The sequence below is a fragment of the Urocampus carinirostris genome, chromosome 8, assembly GCF_059441175.1.
Source record: "Urocampus carinirostris isolate Australia breed hairy pipefish chromosome 8, RoL_Ucar_1.0, whole genome shotgun sequence".
Taxonomy (NCBI): domain Eukaryota; kingdom Metazoa; phylum Chordata; class Actinopteri; order Syngnathiformes; family Syngnathidae; genus Urocampus; species Urocampus carinirostris.
Window position 1 is genome coordinate 13,903,680 of NC_142356.1, and position 24,123 is coordinate 13,927,802.

At 40.2% G+C, this 24,123-nt stretch overlaps 2 protein-coding genes across 2 annotated transcripts in view; one reads left to right on the forward strand and one right to left on the reverse strand.

The window, feature by feature from the left end:
• Nucleotides 1-122: 122 nt before the first annotated feature.
• spcs3 (signal peptidase complex subunit 3) lies at nucleotides 123-8,126 on the reverse strand. The gene is made up of 5 exons (XM_088343044.1): nucleotides 7,805-8,126; nucleotides 5,621-5,696; nucleotides 2,447-2,521; nucleotides 2,246-2,361; nucleotides 123-366 (listed from the first exon to the last, which is right to left on the reverse strand). Exons 1-5 carry the CDS (start codon nucleotides 7,945-7,947, stop codon nucleotides 234-236), a joined length of 543 nt encoding a protein of 180 aa, XP_088199170.1. The 5' UTR covers nucleotides 7,948-8,126; the 3' UTR covers nucleotides 123-233.
• Nucleotides 8,127-11,418: 3,292 nt separating this feature from the next.
• The window catches only part of kdm2aa (lysine (K)-specific demethylase 2Aa), a 36,938-nt gene continuing 24,233 nt past the window's right edge, over nucleotides 11,419-24,123 (forward strand). Inside the window, exons 1-11 of the mRNA XM_088341674.1 lie at nucleotides 11,419-11,509; nucleotides 14,093-14,231; nucleotides 16,661-16,739; nucleotides 16,837-16,883; nucleotides 18,378-18,556; nucleotides 20,481-20,587; nucleotides 20,664-20,757; nucleotides 20,950-21,103; nucleotides 21,195-21,310; nucleotides 23,416-23,542; nucleotides 23,642-23,859. Of these exons, the coding sequence (XP_088197800.1) occupies nucleotides 11,504-11,509; nucleotides 14,093-14,231; nucleotides 16,661-16,739; nucleotides 16,837-16,883; nucleotides 18,378-18,556; nucleotides 20,481-20,587; nucleotides 20,664-20,757; nucleotides 20,950-21,103; nucleotides 21,195-21,310; nucleotides 23,416-23,542; nucleotides 23,642-23,859 (1,266 nt within the window). The 5' untranslated portion in view covers nucleotides 11,419-11,503. The remainder of the gene's footprint in view (nucleotides 11,510-14,092; nucleotides 14,232-16,660; nucleotides 16,740-16,836; nucleotides 16,884-18,377; nucleotides 18,557-20,480; nucleotides 20,588-20,663; nucleotides 20,758-20,949; nucleotides 21,104-21,194; nucleotides 21,311-23,415; nucleotides 23,543-23,641; nucleotides 23,860-24,123) is intronic.

Genomic DNA, 24,123 nt, shown 5'->3' on the forward strand with positions numbered 1-24,123 from the left:
ACATGGACGCTTCAAACTATCACTACCTTTCAATGTATCCCCTATAACCTGGGAGACAACACATGTAAAAAAAAACAAAAAAAAACGAGGTTTGGTTATCTTGTCCGTGCCTGAGATAAAAATTCAAGTCTTCCATTTTATTCCTCAAAAAGAATACATAATGAAACACAGTATGAATATAAGCCCACAAGTGCAAAACTTGGTGTACATTAAAAACAAAAAGGAAATTATATTTAATAACTTCTCGTCGACTCGTATTTATCAGGAAAGGGAACATTGATGTATCCACTCCCGACGACAAGCGGCAGTATCCCGGCATTGGGAACGACATTCCATGACAGGATCAGAGTGATGTTCTTGTTGGACCTGTGTGAAAGATGCCAATGATGTATTAATTGTCAGCAGCGGCACAGAACACAGTTTATCATCATGGTGGCAGCAAATAATGGAAAATGTCTTCACTCCTACTATAGATGGATTCAAAATTATTCAACATCCACAGATTTATATAACATCAAAATACCTTTATAATCTAAACCTATAAATCCCAATCTGCGCGTGTGTTTGTACTATCTACCTTGGTCATATCCCTCAAGAGGGGTGACCGACAGCAAGACAAACACATACAATAACAAAGAAAATAAAAATGGGAAAAAATAGCAAAAGACACACACAAAGATTTTTTGGACCATGGCCAACCCAAATGCCCAAACACGCAAACAAGTTAGGCACCTCGGCACCTAAGTTGGTCATGCTTTCGTCCCTCCAGATGGAACGGGACACAAGAAAGCGGCCATGTCACTCGGGTCAGGGTGACACAAAACACTTTTTTATTCAATAGCAGGGCCCAACAGCTTTCACTGGTTTATCCCTGCCGCATCATAGAGGTGCCCTGCCCATCCCTTAGAACACGTCCAAACATCCCACTATCCTTTCACAACACCTCTCCACTCATTCCTATCACCAACAAGAGCTTTAGCTTCCACTATATTTAGACCTCTTTCCTCCAGTGCACTCATAACAACATCCATCCACGTTAATCGCGCACTTCCTCTTGGTCTCCTTCCGTTTACTTATTTACTTTACTGCTCTGTAGATCTTCTTCAACATTCGCTCCTCATCCATCCTTTCCATGTGTCCAAACCAACCGAGTACTCTCTTATCCCCACGCTTGCTCAGTTCCACTACTACTCCAGTTCTGCCTCTCACAATTTCATTTCTCAATCTATCCAATCTCATCACTCCTAACATACTCCTCAAACACTTCATCTCAAAAACATTTAATTTCCTTCTCAAGACATGCTCCGAGGCATGATTTTTGTAAAAAATGTACACAGTTGTAGTTTAGGCCTCAGGGTGTGTTTTTATTTAGGTTTGGTGTCAAGGCAACCAAAATAAATACCAACAAAATCGATAAACATCTGCTTTCGGGTACAAACAGCTCTGGAGCTGTATGCAGCTCTTTGGCACTACCTAGTGGCTCCCTAGCGCTTTTTCAACAAACTAACACCCCAACAACCTCACCCCAGTAGAATGCCTGGCAACACCAGGCCATTATGATTGATATATAGAAATACACTGTAGAGGCAAGATTTTGGGCATAAATTGTCAATCAAGAAGTTAGGCCGGGCTTCTCTCTCGCATTTTTTTGTGAAGGATCTGCACAGCATGCACTTAATTTTACTCAATTATTTGGATGACTACTTTTTACCTCTACTCGAGTGATATTATTCTGAATCTGAAGTAACTGTACTTTCACAAACTTGAGCGCTGCCATGCATACTGCACGTCGGGGTCGCGCCTATTTCGGCAACGAAGTGCATACTTGATTTGAGGGACTGAGTTGAAAGTAAATCCGAAGCTGCACCTCAGCGCTCTACTTTGGCGCTGCACGGCCTTCAGCCAAAGAAGGAACTTCTGTGCCAAAGCGCACACATTGGTGCCAAAGTCTTCACAGCACTCAAATGCAGGTTCGAGTTTACTTGGGGCCCAGTCCATCAAATCAAGTGTATCGATCAGATTCGGGCCTTTATACCCGCGGGTCGGGTCAAGCTGGATTCTTTAGGCCTAATCTTACCTTTATTACACAGTAATTTCATAGCTAGATAACCCTAACCCTTAACGATCAACTGAAAGTCTTTAATTGTCCAAATATTGCCAATTATGGGATACACTCCAATATCATGAAAAATTATACGGAGTAGACTCCCCAAATAATCCTTAATTTTAACTGATTTATGCTTACCTGAGACCATTTCCATCATCCAAAAAGAAATATTTAGATTTTGCCTCTCTCAATCTCAGTTTGTCATTTTCACCCCGGAGGACAATTTTATCCCAGAGCACCACCTGGTTCAAAGGCTGACACAAAAACACACAAAAAAGATGAAAAAAAATTGTAGATACCCCTTTTTGCGATAGCGATTGGTTAATGAGAATAACTTACATTGCTTTTCGTTGAATACTCAGCAAACAAGTAGAGGAAGAGCTGTTTCACATTCCAGTCAAATATTGTCTGCAAATGTATTGAAAGTTAAGAAAAATGCATTTTTACAAGGTTAAAAAAAAACACTTCTGGCACAGTAACTATTTTCCACCTGTCAAGGATTAACAGATGGGTTTTTCAGGGCCGAGACCTATTAGCATTAAGAGAAGGGAGACAACCGATATTTGGAGCCGATATTCATTTGCTGTAAAACTTTAACAATTGTTTTTAATGGAGCTCATGAATTGAAAAATAGTGGGTACTCCTGTTTTAAAGCCAGATTGACGAACTAATGTTATGGTAACAGCTAATCGCTCAGCCTGACACCTTAGCATTCTTTTTATGCTCTCTTTCAATCGCAAACGCACACGCTTGATTGACGAAATTTCACATTGACAAACCTCTCTTATGATAAGAGCTAAAATATCAGTCACCATTTGAACGTGCCCCTCTAAAACAAGTTAATTACACTTTTCATACTACAGTATATTCTAATCGCAAACACACTTTTCTACCACGGACACATGCATGTCGGGACGAGTAAGCAAAGCTGCCGTGCAAACGTTTTTGTTCATGTTTTAGTGGCTCCGCCCCCGGTTGCTTATCCAATCAGAAGACAAAGGGTGTGTAGGGTCCGAGAAGAGCGAGAGGAGCAGGACAGAGGGAGCGTGAGACTCGGCTGCATCTGAGCCTAAATAACCCAGTTTTAAATATATTTAATTAGGACGTCAAATGAATAAAAATCCCAATACCGTTGTCTGTCAAATTCCCTAATATTGGCCTGCCTGATAATCGGCCGAACTCTACCACCTATCATCAATATATTTGCAAATCAAAATCAACGTGTAAACAAAAGAAAGTTGTATAATGGAATAAACAATTGTTCAATTACAAAAAATACCTTATAATGTCCCCCTCTAAGCTGCATGCGTGCGAAATTGGGCACTGCCCAGACATTCTCTGTGTAGAAGAAAATCCAACTGCGCACAAAAATCAGGGCTTAAAATTGTAAAATGAATTTACGAGTAAATTTGGCCAGAATTTCAGTGTGCATGCAGGACATCACTTTTTAAAAAAATATATATTTTTTTAATATCTCTAAGACAATAAAATATAGACAATTGTGGTTTACTTTAATAATCGCCTGCACCATTAGGCAAGGTAGCTTTCTTATCTACGTGACTACAATGTTGCCGTGCAAGTTTCCGTCTTTTTATTGTTGCAATAACAAAACACACAGATATTGTCAACATGAAATATAAGACAATCATAAGCTATAAAATATAAGTGTGTTTCAAGCCTAGATTTAAACGGTTACACTGAGGTTACAGATCAAATCTCAGGGGGAAGAGCATTCCAGAACACCGGGACCCGAATGGAGAACGCTCCCGAACCTGCGGATCTCTTCTTGGCTCTTGGGATCACTGGTAAACCAGCGTTTTCAGAGCAAAGTATAGCATATTTTCGTATGTATATTTGTTGTCAAGATAATTGGCTACAACTTGGATTTTTAAAAGAGTTTTATATTATAGAATATTATGTTATATGGTCTTCTATCAGTCCAAAACTTTAATATTTGAATAAAGAGGAAATTAAAAATATATTTGATAAATCCGGTTAATCGAAAAAAATAATCGATCGATTCATCAATTATGAAAACCATCGTTAGTTGGAGCCTCTTTCGCAAGCAACGCTCAAAGACTTTTTGTAATTGCTCAGAACCGTGGAAGCTTAAAGGGAACATTATTGGCAAGTAAAGTGAAACAAAACAGCAAAATATAAAAAAAGAATATTACTAGTAATGTTTTCATTTGCACACAGCAGATCACTCAGAAAGGAGTCTTCTGGGCACTATACAGTATGTCACAAAAGTGAGTACACCCCTCACAATTCTGCAGGGATTTTATTATTAAGTGTAAAAAACAGCACTGGAGAAACATTGCTTTGACACAATGAAAGGTAGTCTGTGTAATGCTATTATAGTAGTGTAAAGGTATTTCGACCCTCAAAAACTCAATATGGCCGTCAATAACTAAACTTTTTTGCAACAAAAGTGAGTACACTGTAAACTAAAAGTTCCTGAAGTGTATGCTCTGAGTACTCCCAGGCTAACCCGCCACCTCTTATATCGCTGTCAAGTCACATTTATTTGCTAGCCCTTAATCACGAGATGTTTCAAAGGACTGCACAGGATTACAATTACACCATCGCCTGATCTTAAACCAGCATGCGGGCAAGGAAAAACTCAAAACCTCAGCATGAGGAAAAAAAGAAACCTTGAGAAGGGGGCCTCACAATTGGTAATGCCCCTATCTTTCTTAGATAGCAGTTGGATGTGACACTGTGCACATTCACTCAGCTTCTTAGGAAATCCAACACAAGCTTTGTTGGGAGTGCATCCTGATTTTTTTAAACGCTGGAGGATCTTGGCCACTGTACTTCAGTTCGACTTCATGGTGTTGGCAATCATCTACCCTTGGGCAGCCTTATGTTGTGCAACAATTCTGTCTTTATGGTCCCCAGAACATTCCTTGCCATGGTGTACCATTTTGGGAGTTTCAGTGACCAGTATGACAGAGCGAACTTTAAATTGAACACACCTGCTTTTATACGTGAGACTTGGTAAGAATAGCAAGTCACATGGTATTGTGGAGTGAAAATGACAACCAGTGCTTTGTTTGGACCTATAGGGATGTTCTGCCTTCTGGGTGTACTCCCTTTTGTTGTCAGGGGTTTAATTATTGATGGCTGCATTTTGAGTTTTGTTAACGGTAAAAATAAACTTTCACTGCTATATAAGCTTTACACTGACTTCTTTTCATTGTGTCAAAACAATGTTTCTTCAGTGTTGTTCTGTTAAACATTATAATGAAATCTCTGCAAAAATATGAGGGGTGTACTCACTTTTGTGACGTACTGTAGCCTTATTTCGGATAAGCAAGCAATTTCAATGCAATTTTAGCATCGAGCTAAAACAAACACCGAGTCTTTACTATACTACAGAATTGCCATCTATTTGACGCTTTATAATACAGCTTGTTTTTTATTTTACTCAAAAAAAATCCATGTAAGTGATGTCAAATGAAACCCAAGTTTACATTCATCAAAACTTTAGTTTCTGAAATTTTGAAGGATATCAGCCGAGAGGTCAAAAGTGACGTAAGCCAAATCACTCCGCTCTCGCGGTCTAGTGAAGTCGTCAACGTTCCGCCTGTGAAAAAAGAAAATTGAAAATAATGAACAATTTGAACATCAAGTTAATCTCTATTAAGCAATACTTTATTTGATCGATTACATATTGCAGCCTTACATTTTATATTATGGTTAGCTGCTCCTCTTGCACTCTTTGCACTACTGTATAATACTATACATAACTATAATTATTTAGTATATTATTAGTACTTCAATACTTTAACTCAATACAACATTTTATTTATATCTGTACATTCAAGGAAACTGTGCGGGTCAGATGTATCGACATTTCGTTCTGTATACACGTGTACAAGAAGGACAATAAAGTATATCTGAATCTGAATCTATATGTATTTTTATCTTAAAATTCGGGTGGGTAGGTGTTCAAGTCAAGTGTTCTGCCGAAACACCCTACCTTGTGGAGACATCCTACCATTGCCTAGTGCGCATATGCACAACGATGATTTCCTATGGGGGAGCACTTACAATTTTTATTTCAGTCTTATTTGCTTCTTCCACTGTTTTCTGATGTAGATTTTAAGCCTCGCGTATTTTTTCGCGTAGCTTTATGGCATGGTGTGTATCGGCTACGGTAATCACGCACTGTATATGGAATGAGTACAAACTCATCTCATCTCATCAGCTGCACCGCTTATCCTCAGTAGGGTCGCGGGGATGCTGGAGCCCATCCCAGCAAGCAGTGGGCAGGGGACAAACTCTATCTGCAATGTTTCCGAGTCTCAGTCTTGCCAGTTTTACTTGATAATAAAGATAACAAAAATCTCTGTTAGATTAGCCTGTGGTAGGACGTCTACATAAGGCACATGTGCCAAACTCCCGGCCCGCGGGCCACGTCCGGCCCGCCGTGTAATCATATCCGGCCCGGAAGACCATTTTACATTATTGTTATTAATGGCCCGTCAATATGAACAACGCCGTCTCATCCCTGGACATCATATTCTGACGTTTTAGTCACTGTACCTATTCCTTCATATATGACGTATACTATACTATATACCAGGGGTCGGGAACCTATGGCTCGCGAGCCATATATGGCTCTTTCTATGAGTACCTATGGCTCAGAGACTAATTTAATTGCATGCAAATTTTCTCCATCTTGTTCAAAACTTGGGCCATTAATCCTGTTCAAATACACGCAAAGCCAAACCAAAGCTGAATTACAAAGCAGTACTTTTCAGAATATATAGGGCTCGTTTTCAATACGATTTACAGTCAAGGTGTCACACAAAAAAAAAACTTGTTTTGGCTGTACAACGCAAAATAATCCTTTATATAAAAGTTCACTATATAATCTGTGTTCAGTGTTCAGATACTTTTTGATGAATCCACGGAACAAATTGTAAATACGCCAAAACACCGGAAGAGAACTTAAAGTTATTTGATTGGGTGAGTGGTAGGGACGGGTGGAGCTATGCAAAAAGTGCAAGCACTCCCTCCCATCTCTCGCCCTACTCCGTCTGCGCCAAAGGTAAGCACATCAGGCTCCCTGTTCTCAGAATGTTGTGACGTTTTTACAAAATAATTTGTGTAGCATTTTCATATTTCTACTTTTGACAGGAGATATATTAAGGAGAGCAAAATCTTTTGGGATATTTAAGTTTTTTTTAATATATACATTGACATAGGAGCAAAGGAATTTGAATGTTATTTTAATGTTAAGTTTTTTAAGTTAAGTTCTAAGTTGTATAATTTAACAAAACATTTTCATTTACAGCAAAATAATAAATACTGTATAAGTGATTTAAGGTTTAAATGTAATATTCTTGTCTGTTTTTATTCATATTTATGTCCCAAAAACATTCAGTTTAAGTGTGTTCAATAAATGTTTATCCTGGTTGGCCCGCGACCTTAAGTGTGTTTTGACTTTTGGGCCTTTGTGCAATTGAGTTTGACATCCCTGACATAAGGTAAGACGTTTCGGTAGAAGACCGGATGCAGACGCCTAGTGGGCAGCATGAGGCCCGCGGGCAGCAGTTTGCCTACCCGTAGGAAATGAGCTCGGATTTAGACGTGTCTTTCAATTCGCACAGATATGAATCAATGCGACGACATAATGCCCACATTTAACAAAATAATAAAAGAAAGAAGCACACAAAAGACTCTTACAGCATGATGTTGGAGACACGGATGTCCACAGGAACTGTTCTATCTTTAAACGCTGTTGTGATGAAACAGCCAAAAGTTAAGGCCGCCATGACGCTCAGAGAGAATGCAAAAAGGGAGTTAGCTCTCGACAAAACGGTGTTCATTTTCGGGCGGTCAAATAATTACTTCACCATTAAAAAACGAACAAATGTATCGAGCAGCGATGAGAATTACACGACACGATTTTGTGAGTGACGTAGATATACATCCTGCCGGGTTATTCAGAATAAAATATGATAAAAATGCCAAGATGCTTTAAGTATTTTTAAAGACTAATACGAGGTTAGAATAAAATATTACTCATAATAAAATCCTATTGTGATTTTATGAATGATGATGTTTAATTGTAGAAAAGGAAATACCCTTTTTTTGAGCTGAGCGCGTATTAAATACTTCCGGTAGTGAAAGGTTGTCGAAAAGATATACACGAGTAGACACAACGTGAGCGGCTTGCCCACAGATATTTATAGAAGACTAGAAACGACGCTTCACTGAGAGCGGCGGCCTACTGCGAGGTTAAGCTAGTCGGGTCAAATTTACAAATTCTTCCAGTACATGTTGATGAAGCCCAAAAAAATATATATATATCCAAATGAGAACGCCAGCTCATTGTGCTGCCTATGGATGCAGTCAACTCTGTACAATAAAGTCCTGGAAAGCTGGAATCACCGTTTATAGGTGAAAATGTTTTGCCTCTGTTTTTTCCATTATTTAATCTTTTTGATAGCTTCAGTGGCTTGTAGGCCCTCTTGGTGGCTTACATTGTTTCAATGTAAAAAACTCTCTCTCTGTAATTCTCTCTCTTTTACCCTCTGTCTCTCTCTTTTTGTTCCTCTTTGTCTCGTTCGCTCTCTGTGTCTTTTTACCTCCTTTTGCTCTATTTTCCTTTTTTCCTCTTCTCTCTTTTCTCTCTTTCTCCCCTTCTCTCTTTCTCTTCTTCTCTCTTTCTCTCTTTCTATTTCTGTTTGGATTTCTTTCTTTCTCTCTCTTTCTTTCCCCCTCTCTCACTATATCTCTTTTTATCTCACGTGTTCTCTCCCTCTCTCAATTTTTCTCTTTCTTTATCCCACCCTCTCTCTTTTTCTCTCCCTTTCCTTCTCTTTTTTCTTTCTCTCTAATCAACTAGTCCGGCCCCAAGAGAATGTCTGTTCTATCGTGTGGCCCCCGAGTTAGAATGAGTCTGACACCCCTCATTTAAATCAATATTATTATTTTTCTTAATCAGAGCCATTTTTACAAATATAATACACACATACACACTGTTCCTTATAGTGTAGTGTAAATTAATTTATTATATATAATTTATTATATATCATTTATATAGCGCTTTTCAAGTCAATGAAGACCTCCCAAAAGCAATGAAGACCTCCCAAAGCGCTTTACAATGTGCTTCACACTTATCCATTCACACACACACACACACACACACACACACACACACACACACACACACACACACACACACACACACACACACACACTATTCAATATATATATATATATATATATATATGTATATATATATATATATATATATATATATATATATATATATATTCATTCACCTTGATTGGAAAATAAAACATTGTTAAATCAAGAAGTTTCACACGTTTTTTTAAAAAAGTCCTAAAATATCCTCTAAACTTTAACTTGGGGGCCACACGATAGAACAAACATTCTGTCGGGGGCCGGACTAGTAGATTAAAGAGAGTGAAAGAGAAATAAAGATATAAGAGAAAGAGAGAGGGAAAAGGAGAGAGGGCGGGACAAAGAAAGAAAAAGAGAGAGAGGGAGAGAGCGGGAGAAACAAAAGATACAAAGTTGTGAGAGAGGGAGAAAAGAAAGGGAGAGGAAGAAAGAAATCCAAAGAGAAATAGAAAGACAGAAGAAGAGAAAAGAAAAAAGAAAGCGCAAAGGGTATGAAGAGAGAAAGAGAAAAGAGAGAAATGGAAAAAATGACGTTAGAGCAGACGTTAAAAGAAGTTAAAAAGACAAAGAGAGAGAAAGAGACAAAGAGCAACAAAGGAGGAGAAAAAGAGAGACAGAGACAGAGAGTGGGATAGAAGGGGTGGAAGAGAGAGAGAGAGAGAGAGAAATAAATACAAGTACAGTGTCTTTGTGAGAGGCACCTGGCTTTGTCAAGTCAAGTCAAATTTATTTATATAGCCCTTAATCACAAAAATGTCTCAAAGGACTGCACAGGATTACAGTTACAAAATTACACAATTACCTGATCTTAAACCAGCATGCGGGCAAGGAAAACTCAAAAACCTCAGTGTGAGGAGAAAAGAGAAACCTTGAGAAAGGACCTCACATGTGGTAATCCCCCTTCCAGGATTGACCAGGGTGAATTACAATTAGCATTACTGTACACATAATAGTAAACATAAGGTAAGATGTTGAAAATGTCCGGAAAGTGCATGACATCAACGACGCCCCCAGCCTGCAAACCAGTCCAGAAAGTCTATGACGGCCACGACGCTGCCTCCCGTCTCTGCCAGCCGGTAAATGCAGGGGTTGACATGCTGCAGGTCAGACGCCGGTCCGCTGACCCATCCCAAATCATCCTTCTCCTTCGTATCAGCCAGGCAGGCGTCGAAAAAAGACAGGACAAAACAGAATATGAGGTGGGCAACAATCATATGCTTTGGAATAGAAGTGTGTCTTAAGCCTCGATTTAAAAACTTCTGTTGAGGTTGCAGATCTTATCTCCAGAGGCAGGGCGTTCCATAACACCGGGGCCCGGATGGAGAACGCTCTCGAGCCCGCAGACTTCTTGGCTCTCGGAGTCACAAGTAGACCGGCATTTTCCGAGCGCAGACTCCGTGCAGGAACATAGGGGGAAATCAAATCGGAGAGATAAGAGGGTGCAAGCCCATGCAAACATTTATATGTTAATAAGAGAACCTTAAAGTCACATCTTAAGTGGACTGGGAGCCAGTGCAAGTTGGCCAATACAGGAGTATTATGCTCAAACTTTTTGGTCTTAGTCAAAAGTCTAGCTGCCGCATTCTGAACCAGCTGCAAACTTTTAATGCTAGACATCGGGAGACCAGAAAGCAATACATTACAGTAATCAAGCCGAGAAGTAATAAACGCATGAATTAAAATCTCTGCATCTTTGGCAACATCAAGTTGACATATTTCAACCTGCAGCTTGTTTTTCTCTTGTGCTTCTCTGAGTGTTGTCTCGCGGGCCGGATTCAATCCCTTAGCAGGCCTGATCTGGCCCGCGGGCCGCCTGTTTGACACCTGTGCTCTAAAGTTTAGAGTCCAAACACTCATTTTGAATTGAAAATAGTTTTTTTAATACGTTTCATATAAGGCGCTAACATTTCACTGCCATTTTTTGTATTTCATAACCGTTCATATATTGTCGTTATTTCTCAATTTTCCTTAATAAAAGTTGACGTTGACAACAAACGTTAACTACATGAAAATCGGTCGTGAAATAAGCAATTCATCATTTAAAACGGGGACGTTGACCCGACCAAAATGGCCGCCACGTATACATAGATCTGTGGTGTTAATCGGTAAAACGGGAAGAAACGGAAGAAGACGAAGAAGAAGACGAAAAACGAAGAAAAAGAAGGAGAAGAAGAAAAAGGAAAAACTAAGACACCTACAAAACCATAATAAAACACCTTAAAACACGAGAGGATGGGGGTAAGACCATTCCAGTTTTGTATTCCATCACATTATGAAAATATATCACGTAATTGGTATCAATACGATTCAGAATATATATTGTCATTGTCAAAGATTAACGAAACTTCGTTTGAAGCATCTTAATGGTTAAATTTGCCGTTTTGGTTACTGTGTAATACAAGGGCCGGGACCTTTTGACTCAAATAGCCGTAAAAGCTAAATATTTTGACGATTTGATACAATAATAATAATAATGTCTGAGTCTGTGTCCCTTATCAAACATACTACTTCAAATTTATTGTCTCCCTCCCTACTTAAAATCGTTAAGGCTCATTTTGACCATACTTTTTTTGTCGTAAACAATGGCTTCAAAACAAGGTGCGAGTAGAGTTCTTCTGTAAAAATGTCACTAAATACCGCAAATGAGAATGATAAAGTTATACTTCGGGGTGTGCACTTTGTGTACAGAGGTCAGGACTCCACCTATCACTCACCCATTCAAATTGCCCTGGGTGCTTGGCTGGCGTTTTCGGGTGTCAAGGCTGTGGGTTTTCATGCAGTAAACATACAATAGATTCCATAATGGGCTTCCATTTGAAGGATTCTACAGAGATGTACAGTCTAAACGGGGTCTGTTAGTGTTACACTCTGAGTGTAAACTGGTGTAATGCATTTAATTCAGATTCAGATCTACTTTATTGTCATTCTAGTACACGTGTATACAGAACGAAATGTCGATACATCTGACCCGCACAGTTTCCTTGAATGTACAGATATAAATAAAAGTTGTATTGTATTATGGCTACGTATAGTATTTTACCATAGTGCCGATAGTGCAAGAGGAGTAGCTAACCAGATGTGCAAAATGGGCAGTCAGGTTAACAAGTCAGGTAAACAGTAACATTAACACTGTAACAATAACGCTGTAAGTACAATAGTGCAGAGAGCAAATGTGCAAGGAGTGGCAAGCTATAAAGAACTGCCAGTAGTGCAAAAAGTCAGATTAGCAGCCGTTTAGATTTAGGTTAACTATATGTTAGATTGACCATTTAACAGTCTAATGGCCAGGGGGACTAGACTACTGCGGAACCTGGTGGTCCTGCACCGCACACTGCAGTACCTCTTCCCAGAGGCTAGCAGAGTGAACAGTCCATGATGGGGGTGAGAGGGGTCCCCGATAATGTTCTTAGCATGGGATAGGCAGCGCTTATGGCCAATGTCCTGAATGGAGGGAAGTGTAGTCCCGATTATTTTCTCTGCTGTCCTCGTTACCCTCCTCACACTACCCCAGTCGGTAGCGCTGCAGCCTCCACACCACACAGAGATACAGCTGGTCAGGATACTCTCTATGGTGCCCCTGTAGAATGCGATGAGGGAAGGTCGGGGCAGGTGGGCTCTCCTCAATGCAAGAGTGTCAAAATAATTTTCTCTAAAGTATACATCAGTGTAATGGCAGTCCCCAAAAGGCCTGATCTTACTTATAACTGTATCTCAATGCAACTAAATGTTTTGTAAAATAAATGTAACCACTCCCTGATTCTAAATAACTGAATTTATTACTCATTTAAGTCACAACTGTACAGTTGCATTGAAAATATGTAGCTATATACATATAATATGTTTTGATTTAAATGAAAATTTAAATTTAATTGCCCCTGGACTCCTACTAGACCATCCATCCACCTGGGTTTCACAAAATTCTATGGGAAACCTTGGTCCTTGTATGACCGGTGCCAGTGTTTCGTCTGTTTGCTGGCAGTAAGGGAGATTTGTTTCCTGTAGGAATTGGAATCCGCCAGGGCTGTGGTTTGTCACAGACTTGAAGGGATCTGGTTTGCAGGCTTCAGTATTATATCTCTGCTTTTTCATCATGACGTGGTGCTGTTGGCTTCCTCAGGCCTTGCTCTTTAACTCTCACTGGAGAGTCAGCACCTCCCAGTCTGAGACCATAGTTTTCAGGCGGAAAAGTATTTTGGCAAGCCCTTTTCAGGTCAGGGATGTGAACCTGCCCCAAGTGGAGGAGTTAAAGTATCTCATGTTCTTGTTCACAAATCTAGGGTAGGATGAGCAGCATAAGCTGTCCTCTGGACCATGTATTGGTCCCTTGTGATGAATAAGGAGCGAAGCTTTCGATTTACCAGTCGATCTATGTTCCTACCCTTGCCGACAGTCATAAACTTTGGGTCTTGAACAAAAGAATGGTCTTAAATGAGTTGTCCCCGCATGTATTCTGGGCTCTCCCGTAGTGAAAAGGTGAAAAGCTCAGTCATCTCGGGAGGACTCTGATTACAGCTACTGCTCCTCCACCTTGAGGGGTGCCAGATGAGGTAGCTCAGGCATCTAGCAAGGATTCTTCCTGGATGCCTTCCCCCGGGAGGTGTTCAGGGCATGTCTCTCCGGCAGAAGGCCACTGGGATGACCCAGGACACCCCGGAGTCTGGGCTGGCCTGGTAACGCCTTGAGATCCCATCGGATGAAAATGGAATCATAATTTTGTCAGAATTACTTATTTTGTTCTTTCTCTGATCATCTGTGTTCTCATTTATGTTTTTGTCTTAATTATATTGTTTTCTTTTAAACACATCTTTATTTTCCTTTCAGCGTTCCGGTACTCGGCGTCGTTACCAAGAGGACGTAATATCAGATGAAGAGATAGTCGGAGGAAGAGCATTTCATCTAGAGGAGAAAGTCTGTAACCCAAGTTTCAAATCCGATCGGATCATTCGGATGCAAGGAAAAGGTTTGGAGCTTGCAAATACTAGTGACTACAAACTGAATCTGTTTTTGTGCATAAAGGGATACTGAGTTGGACATTTCAAGAAGGCATACATACATGCTTTCACTCTTTCTTTATCAAAAATAACCGGCATTCACCACCTAGCATATTTTAAAACTGCATACCTTGTGGGTGGTGCTACCATCTTTGTCGTTTTGTAGTGTGGGCCTGCCTGGATGGTTATATTCTGGTAGCATGCTATTTTGCCAATTTTCAAAAGTAAAGTCTCTTTCACTCTCAAGAGTTTTTTCTTCTCCTGAAGATGATTCATCATGTTCTGTTCTACATTTCTCCCCATCTTCTGCTCATACCCCCTCAAATTCCTCTTCTGAATCACAGTTGTCTTGTTGGACATCTGCTCTAGAGCCTCTTCATGGTCATAACGCACACTCATTGTTTTTTTTTCTTCTCCTGATGATGATTCATCATGTTCTGGACTATATTTCTCCCCATCTTTTTCTGATACCCCCTCAAATTTCTCTTCTGAATCACAGTTGTCTTGTTGGACATCAGCTCTAGAGCCTCTTTATGGTCATAACGCACATTTATTGAGTTTTTATCTTCTCCTGATGATGATTCATCATGTTCTGGGCGACATTTCTCCCAATCTTCTGCTCAACCCCCTCAAATTTCTCTTCTAAATCACAGTTGCCTTGTTGGACATCAGCTCTAGAGCCTCTTTATGGTCATAACACACACTCATTGAGTTTTCTTCTTTTCCTGAAGATGATTCATCATGTTCTGGGCTATATTTTTCCCCATCTTCTTCTGATACCCCCTCAAATTTCTCTTCTGAATCACAGTTGTTTTGTTAGACATCTGCTCGAGGGCCTCTTTATAGTCATACTGCACATGATATCAGCATGGAGAGACTTCGGGGTCCTGTCATCCGCAGCACCTTTAGAACCCCTCAAAATCCACAAAAAGAGCCCTGTCGCCTGTGAGAACTCCACCTCTTGTTTTGTTTATGTCTGTCACTGTCTTTTTCACAAACACCACCAATTTATCTGAGACTTATCCAAGAAACGGCAATCCGCACAGAGATCACCAGATATGTGTTATTTACTTCTGCTAATGATTTATCTGAGACATTATTAAAGCATTGTATCAATCTTTCCCATGTAAACTCTGTGACCTTGATTTCAACTCTATTTGAATCACGGGTTATTTTGACCAGAAGATCATCTTTGTAACTTTTTTGTTCAACTTACAAGGAAATATTAATGAAATAATTATTTTTTTCTTCTCTTGGGACAATTTAGCAAAAGTGATAACATTTAAAGTTAAAAACTATATAGTTCAAGGGATTTGGGGGGGATTTTAAACACAATAATGGGTCATGTTGACTGGAAGACAACAGCAGGGTAAGTCTTTATTATGTGTCTGTCAGGACCAGAACGGAAACAGGACTTCTTAACTCTCGGACTCACAAGTAGACCGGCATTTTCCGAGCGCAGACTCCGTGCAGGAACATAGGGAAAAATCAAATCAGAGAGATAAGAGGGTGCAAGCCCATGCAAACATTTATATGTTAATAAGAGAACCTTAAAGTTACATCTTAAGTGGACTGGGAGCCAGTGCAAGTTGGCCAATACAGGAGAAGGGAAAGGATTGCACACACGATCCGATGATCGCTGGTCGCGGGGAGCAGGTCGCTCTGAACGCGGAAGTGGGACTTCCGTGGCGAGCGATGGCGGTGTCGGGAACTGAAAAAACTGGTCAGTAGCCGGGATAGAAGAGCAAAAACGTGGTCGGGGACGGAAACAAGTCGAAAAGCCAGGAGAGGAGAGTAGACGTGGTCAAGATAAAAAAACTAATCGTTATCCGGGACGGGAGAGCAGACGTGGTCGAGATCAAAGCGGATCGTAGCGGGAGGCAAACAGGAGCAAAAAACGGGACAGGCGAAAAAAAGGGCTTGCCGTGTAAAAATAGAGATTCGCAGACAGAACGACAAAAGAGGATTGACAGGACAGAGTTTAAATACTGACAGGGAGCCAATCTGTCAACAAGCTGCAGCTGTTGCCACACGGGCGGGGCCAATAAGGCGCCATGGCAACGTGACAGTGTCTACCCTAAATTGCCTTGTCTTGTCGCAAACAATGTTCGCTATGAATTTATCAATGATAATAAAGAAAATTCGATTTGTAAATGCTTAGAATCTTTTGAACAAACATTGGAGGGTGATTTAATATTAAAAGCGTGGCTCCTATTAACCAATTTGGTTGGTGTTGGGCTGATAACTCCGATGTCACAAGGGTCCCAAAATATTGGCCTTATAATTCATGCATCTTTTGGGATTTTTACTCTGCCTTAATAGTACTCCGGGTTGCGATGGCCCTCTATATTGTATTAGCTTGCAGATCTGGATTGGATTTTAAATTTCTGTCTTTCAGATTTCACATATGAGTTCATTCAAAGAGGTGGCCTGCGAGACCCGATCCTCTTTGAGACGACTGACGGACTTGGACTCAAGTATTATTTTTTTCCTTTTGCCTCTGTGTTCCCAACTGTAATTTTTTTAATTTATTTTTAAAAGTGTGCTTTGTAACACATATTACTTGTTTCACAGGATGCCTGGTTCAAACTTCACTGTTAGTGATGTCAAAATGTTTGTTGGTAAGCCAAATCTTTATTAAATAATCATGGACGTTCCATGGATGTCATTATGTCCACAGCGATGTTAAACATGTTTTTCAGCAGGGATCAGGAACAGGAGCAGAAAGACACATCAATAGTGACATAGCGAGCATATGAAATAAAAGAAACATTCTAGGATAGTCACCTAAAGCTTGAAGAAGCCTAGTTTAGGATCAAAACGCAGCGGAACAAGTTGTCATCTTTGAGAAAAGGTTACAATTTACTGCATTGCAAAAGTAAACGGCACACTTTGGATGATTTATTCCAGTAATTTGGAATGCTCGTCATAAATTCAAAGATATCCACAAATCCCCTTGGATCATCTGAGACTTATTCTCCGAGCAGAACAAGCATGTGAGGCTAGCAATTCACTAGGGAACATTACACTGGAATTCCATAACTTAATCAGTGGTTAGCGCTTATGTGGGACAGTTCTGGGGTCATGAGATCGAACCTCCTGTGTGGAGTTTGCATGTTCTCCCCGTGCTTGCGTGGGTTTCCTCCGGGCACTCCGGTTTCCTCCCACATTCCAAAAACATGCATGCCAGGCTAATTGGCCGGTCCAAATTGTCCCTAGGTGTGAATGAGTTAGCAAGTTGTCTGTCTCTGTGTGCCCTGCGACTGGCTGGCAACCGGTTCAGGGTGTCCCCTGCCCACTGCCCGAAGATAGCTGGGATGGGCTCCAGCACCCCGCGACCCTACTGAGGATAAGCGGTGCAGATAATGGATGGATGGAATCGTGCTGGTCATTTGTTTAGTTATTACAACATTTATTGCCAGAAAGTGCCATGTGACTAACATACCTCATGCACAGTGCGGATGGTATGTATATGCTGACCTGTTTGCCGCTCAAACGTGAAGCGAAGATGGGCCTCCTCCCTAAGTCAAACCTTTAGAATGTTGTGGAAAATGTAAACGGACAATGTGCAGTAATATTTGCTATGTATGGGCTTGGAGAAAGATGAGGGAGTTTTCCAGAAGACTGATGGGTGCATTTAATGATGCATGACCCTCTGCTGAATAAAAAAAAATGTAGGCTCATTCTTGTCATAGATTTAATACAACAAATACACACACAGACTGAATTCCTACACTTTGCAGATTGTATTTCCTGTACTAAGGTGCGTGGTTCATTCCACGCTTTAAATTTTGAAAGGGATAATCATCTCCATAAAACATTCTATAACATGCCATTAAATTAAAATAAAACAACGATTTAATATTTGAATACAGCAGGGGTCAGAAGTAATCGGGCTGCAACAATTGGGCAGAAGTGAAGTTTCCCTGCAGAATTTGACACTGGTCCTTGCTTAACTATTTTGATTCTTCTTGAAGAAATCATAGACACGCATCCACATACATCACACTTGTTTTTTCCCTGTTTAGAACTAACATTGCAAAACGAAGATGTCTGGTATTCAACCCAAAATCTTCTAGGCCAAAATCCTTTTTGGTTTTTCTTTCTCCACCCAGGTAGCAGACGTATGATTGATGTCATGGATGTCGGCACTCAGAAGGGGACAGAAATGTCCATGGCCCAGTGGACACGATACTATGATTGTCCTGCATCTCAGCGAGAGAAGCTGTACAATGTCATCAGCCTGGAGTTTAGTCACACAAAGTTAGAAAACTTGGTCAAGAGACCTTCCACGGTATGTAGAATCAACGGTGTATACTGTAAACTGAAATACATAAGCGGCGTCATTACACGAAAATAAGTAATTTCTGCACCTAACTGTTATAAAAATAAAAGATGATTTCATTCATGTCTATCACCATAATCGTTTGCTCCAACGGTGTGCTTTGTTGTTGCATCCCGTCTATTTAAAAGGTGTGTTTCCAAATGGCTCCCCGAACGCATTTAGTTACGCTACATATGGTTAGTGACAACTCTGACATCAACTATATATGGATGGATACAACTGTGGCATTTCCATTGTAAGTGTAGAACATTAAATGGAAATGTCCTAAAGAAACAACCAATACACATGAGACTTATTTAGCGAGGATCCGTGTATGATTCGTGCTTTGCAGAACAGAATATCTTAGATGCAGGAAACAGATTAGACAGATTGTTTTACGTTGTAATTGCTTATACAAAAAAAAACCTCCTCCTCATTGTATCATCCTCTACCTGAAGCCTGGGAGTTTGAGCGTTTTGCAAAGTATATTGGTCCCTAGGACTGCACTCTTCTGGAAAGGTTTCAGATGTTGTTTCCGGGATGTGTTGGAGCCACCCTTTCAGTTTAGGGTTTACTGCCCCGAGTACAATCACCCAAGCATGCATTTGGCAGGAAAACATTGAATTCCCGTCTTCTTCAGAATTTTAACACTTATAAAAATGGGTGAAGTGAATCAGACCACTCCTCTTTTTCAAAATAAATAGCCGAAGAATTTGAATTGGCCATTTCCCACAATATAGTGAGAGATTAATAGTGAGGAGGGGTAGATTGAGGCAAGGACCAGCATTTAGGGAGAAGTTTTTGTTTTACCTTCCCCTGAGACAGTCTGTTTTTGTCTTTTTTTTTCCAGTGAGTCTTTTGTGCTTGTACTAGATACTCATCTTTGTAGCTGATAAATCCAAACAGTGCGTGCTGCTCACATTCCTGGACAAGCCGTAATTTAGCGTACAAAACGCTTCATGCCAGTTGCCAGAGCCGAGAACAAACGCTCCCAGTAAGCTGCAAGGCTTGAAAGTCAAGCTGGTTGCCTTCAGGTCTCAGACAATATCTGCGTCGCAGTAAATTAATAGATTTCATATTGAAATCTGCCATTCCTGGGCTGTTAGGGTGTTTTACCTCCTCAAGAACTATAATGCCTTTACGTTTTTCAAGCAACCCTTCCACCAGCTTTCTCCCAATGACTCTCAAACCTTGCTTCCATCCATAGCTAAACAGTTGTGAATTGCAACTTTAAGCACATGATTCCAACTTGAGTACTTGTGTGTGTTTTGATTAAAATCAAATGACCCTTTACAACTAACTCAAAGTAAATTTTAGCCCATTTCAGACTAATGATAGCTAATGAGTTTCTTCATCCGTTCTTCGGATAAAACTATCCAAAATGTGGTGCCCCCATATCCAAGGCGAGTTAAATATAGGTATTAGTTTCATCACATTAATGAACCAATAATTTATTCAAATAATTCATTTACCTCAATCGTCGCTACACCTGGATTGAATTGTGTGCTACTTTTGGAGAGGACATCGTTGGGCGTTGCCCCAAAATATACGCAGAGACAGAAATATGGCGGAAAAGGAGCGTTCTTTATTGCAACATCAATTCAGCAATATTCAAGCCACGTTTAAAATGTATCCGAGAGATGCTAGGCTTTTTATACTGTGTTCAACAAGATCACGTGATGTTTTTCTCTGAATCGAAAGTATTTTTTCCTGGAATCGAAAGTGTTTTTTCTCTGAATCGGCTCGCTTAGTCAACAACTTGTGATTTACAGTTAATCCACAACACTACCACTTGCTAAAATTGGTCCAAGTAAATTTAATGTTTCATTGCAAAAGCATTTCTCAGTTTGCAAAAATCCACACATTTATTGTAAAAATGGTTTTCTTTTTGTAGCTTGATCTCATCGACTGGGTGGACAACATGTGGCCTCGTCATCTGAAAGAGAGACAGAGAGACTCGACTAACTCAATCAATGACATGCACTATCCCAAAGTACAAAAGTAAGACTTCAATGTCGATATACTCTGAAAATAAATGTTTGTAATCTGGGAAAATGCATTTCGTGTTTTTGCATAGGTACTGTCTAATGAGTGTGGAAGGATGCTATACGGACTTTCACATTGATTTTGGGGGATCATCTGTGTGGTACCATGTTCTAAGAGGCACTAAGGTTTGTCCACAACTGCAGTGTGTTTGTTATGTTTGTGTGGACAGTTAAACTTGTGATTAGTAACATGAAACAATTAACACCATACAATTTATTCTACCACAAATGTATTCTCCTTCTGGAAAAGTTTGTCGACCAAAAGCCCATTATTCTATCTTGTGAACGTCGAAGCAGTTTATTTCTGCATTTTGCCAGGTTTTCTGGTTGATCCCTCCGACTGTTGAGAATTTGGAGTTATACGAAAACTGGGTGCTATCAGGAAAACAAGGAGATATGTTTCTTGGGGATCAAGCGTCTGACTGCCAGAGGATTAAACTTCGACAAGGGTGTACGCTTATCATACCGTCAGGTAAACATGAGCAACGATGTAAATTCATGTTAGATTTGTAAATGTTGACGTTTTTGTGTTGATAGTTCTTGTTGTGGTTGTTCTCCATTAGGTTGGATTCATGCAGTCTACACCCCTATAGATTCCATTGTATTTGGTGGAAATTTTCTTCACAGCTTTAACATTGCTATGCAACTTAACATCTGCAATATAGAGGATCGTACAAGGGTAAGAGTATACATGTTGTTTAAATGAAAGACGCAGCCCTACTTACGAACGAGATAGGTTCCGGACAATTGTTCGTAAGTTGAATTTTTCGTATGTTGCTCCAGTGATATATTTTGTTTGTTTAAGGTTTACATAAGTATGGTTAAGGTTTGTATAAGTAACCTGTATTGTTTTGTACTAAAAAAAAATAAACATCTCATAAAATAATATGCTCTATACCAGGGGTCAGCAACCTTTTCGGTGCGGAGTGCCACTTTCAAATTTCCTTGTAAATCAGTGTGCCACACCAAGATTTATGACTCGCACATTTTTTTTATATCCGACTGAGCTTTCATTTTACACTAGTCCAAATATACAACATGGATAGACATTGAAATCTTATAACTGACCTATTTATTTAGGACTATAATTGTTCATCAATAAACTAAAAAATGAATGTGAACAATGCGTGGAAAGGCATGTTGTCATCCTTGACTTCAACTTTTGACCACAAGAATCAACCATTCTTTATCAACAATGAACTACATAAAAAAAGTAATATGGACAGCTATCATACTATTCACCAATGAAATCTTGTTGCAGAAAATATCAAATTGAAACACACACGCGCACACACGCTTTCTGCCTGCCCCTCCTCTTGACGTTCAACACTTCTGGCGGACATGAGGATGTGTTTTATTTTTGTTTTTGATTGTTTATTTGTTGGGCAAGCCACCAAACAAAACCTCCGAGCTCGAAAAGAACGCCTCTTTAATATATTCGCATTAAGTAAAAGATTTTCCATGCTTTGCTATGCAGTGAGCAATGGCGTTTTTAGCAGTGACAATGGTTTTCAGGCTCTGTGTTTTTTGCCGTACCTGGACACAGTGCGTTTTAATGTCTCCGCCTTGTCCGACTCGTCCTTGAATTAATGTTCATGATTCGTTACGTATTGACGTTTAACCCTTCATGTGCGAGGTACAACGCTCTCGAGGTATAATGCACAAACAGCACGGCCATTTTTTGCACAAAGCCCCAGTCATTTACCCACGCTGGCTGAAAAGAACATTTTTTCGCTGGAGGAGCCCTCATGATTAATTCGTTTATCGCGCGCCTGTGTTTCGTTGGCTGGGTTAAAACAAGGATCTTCCCTCCTCCCCTTGGCGACGCGTAGACACTAGCTCACAAATGGAGCAGAGGAGGAGGGGCGCGACCGTAAAGCCTCTAAACAACACGACGCGCAACTGAAAATATCTAAATTTCAGCTAAATGCGTTTAAAAATTTTTTTTTTTAATTATTTTGCCGTGCGCTTGCGTACCACTGGTTAACCCCTCGCGTGTCATAGGTTGCCGACCCCTGCTCTATACTGCTACAAAGCAGGCTGAATGATAAAGCATAGTACTGAAAAACAAAAGCTACACATTAGGCGTTGACATTCTGTGGTCTGTGAAGCCCTTCGAGACTCCTTGTGATTAAGGGGGGGTTTTAAGGGTTATTGTTCTATCTTTGTTATTCATTATCCATTATCCGTTATCGGTCAGTTCATAGTACGCTACAAAGCCTAGGAGCCGGGACACTTACTCTCAGCCTAAAGGCCAAGCTAAGGTCCTAGCCCTAAAGCCTTACTGCGATCATTGCGAATGCACCGTTCCCGGAGGTACTTCCTCCTTCGTGGTTAAAAAGTGGACGAAAAACAGAAATCCAACAAGTTTCTCAACCGCAGCAAGCTTCCTTATTCCACTTTCATCTCAAAAGAAACGGCTTTACACCAACCATATCGGGTGAATGCACGAGATATTAAACAATATAAACGTCACTTAGCATGCTAGAGATACAGTGCAGTGTGTATACACACAAACCAGAAGGTTGAAGCCGGATTTGTTCTTCGGAGTGGATGCCGGGTGACCTCTCACAGCGCCACGCGGCGGAAAAAGCACTACAGCACTGTCCTCTACTCGGATAAAGGTGCACACAATACAAAAAAATGTTCGTATGTACTGTTGTTCGTAACTGGAATGTTCGTAAGTAGGGGAGCCTATGTATAAGCATTGAACAGCTGTTTACAAAGAAATGTTGATGTCTATTACTTGAAGGAGTGTGGTATAAACTTCCGCTTCATTCTCAGGTTCCAGTGAAGTTCCGTCACCCATTTTTCTATGAGATGTGTTGGTATGTGTTGGAGCGCTACATTTTCAGTCTGACCAATACCTCCTACCTCACACCCGAGTTCCAAAAATTGTCTTTGAACATAGGTATGAACTAAAAGACAAACTGTTTTTCGGGGGTCGATGCATCAGGAAGCATCAAATATTTTATCATCTTCTCACATGTAAATAAAACGTTTTGCACAGATCAGGCATTAAAGCATATGGTGGATGAAGATAAGGGGTCCAGTGAAGATGATATTACAGAGCAGCTGCTTGACAAGCCAGTCGCTAAAGCTAATTTGACGCCTTTGGAGCTTGAAGGATTGTGGAACTTGGTCGGTAAACTTGAATCACTGCCGTCCAATAAGAAGTGTGTCCCTGAAGGAATACGTAACTCCTCGGCACTCATCACACATTTTAAGGTAAATGAGAGAGCTGTACTTTGTGGCGTATATATCTTGTTTCCAAAAATGGGTTGGCCTAATGTAATTAACTCAGTTTCGCAAAGGCGGCACCACGTTGGTTTATTTTTATTTATATGAGTAACAGTGAAACTCATTAGTACCTTAATATTGCAACATTTTATTATCTTCCTTTTTTTGGGTCATAATTACTGATTCATTCAAAACACACACAGATATGATACAGTGTCTGAAATAACGTCTGCCTGGACGCCCGGGGTGTGC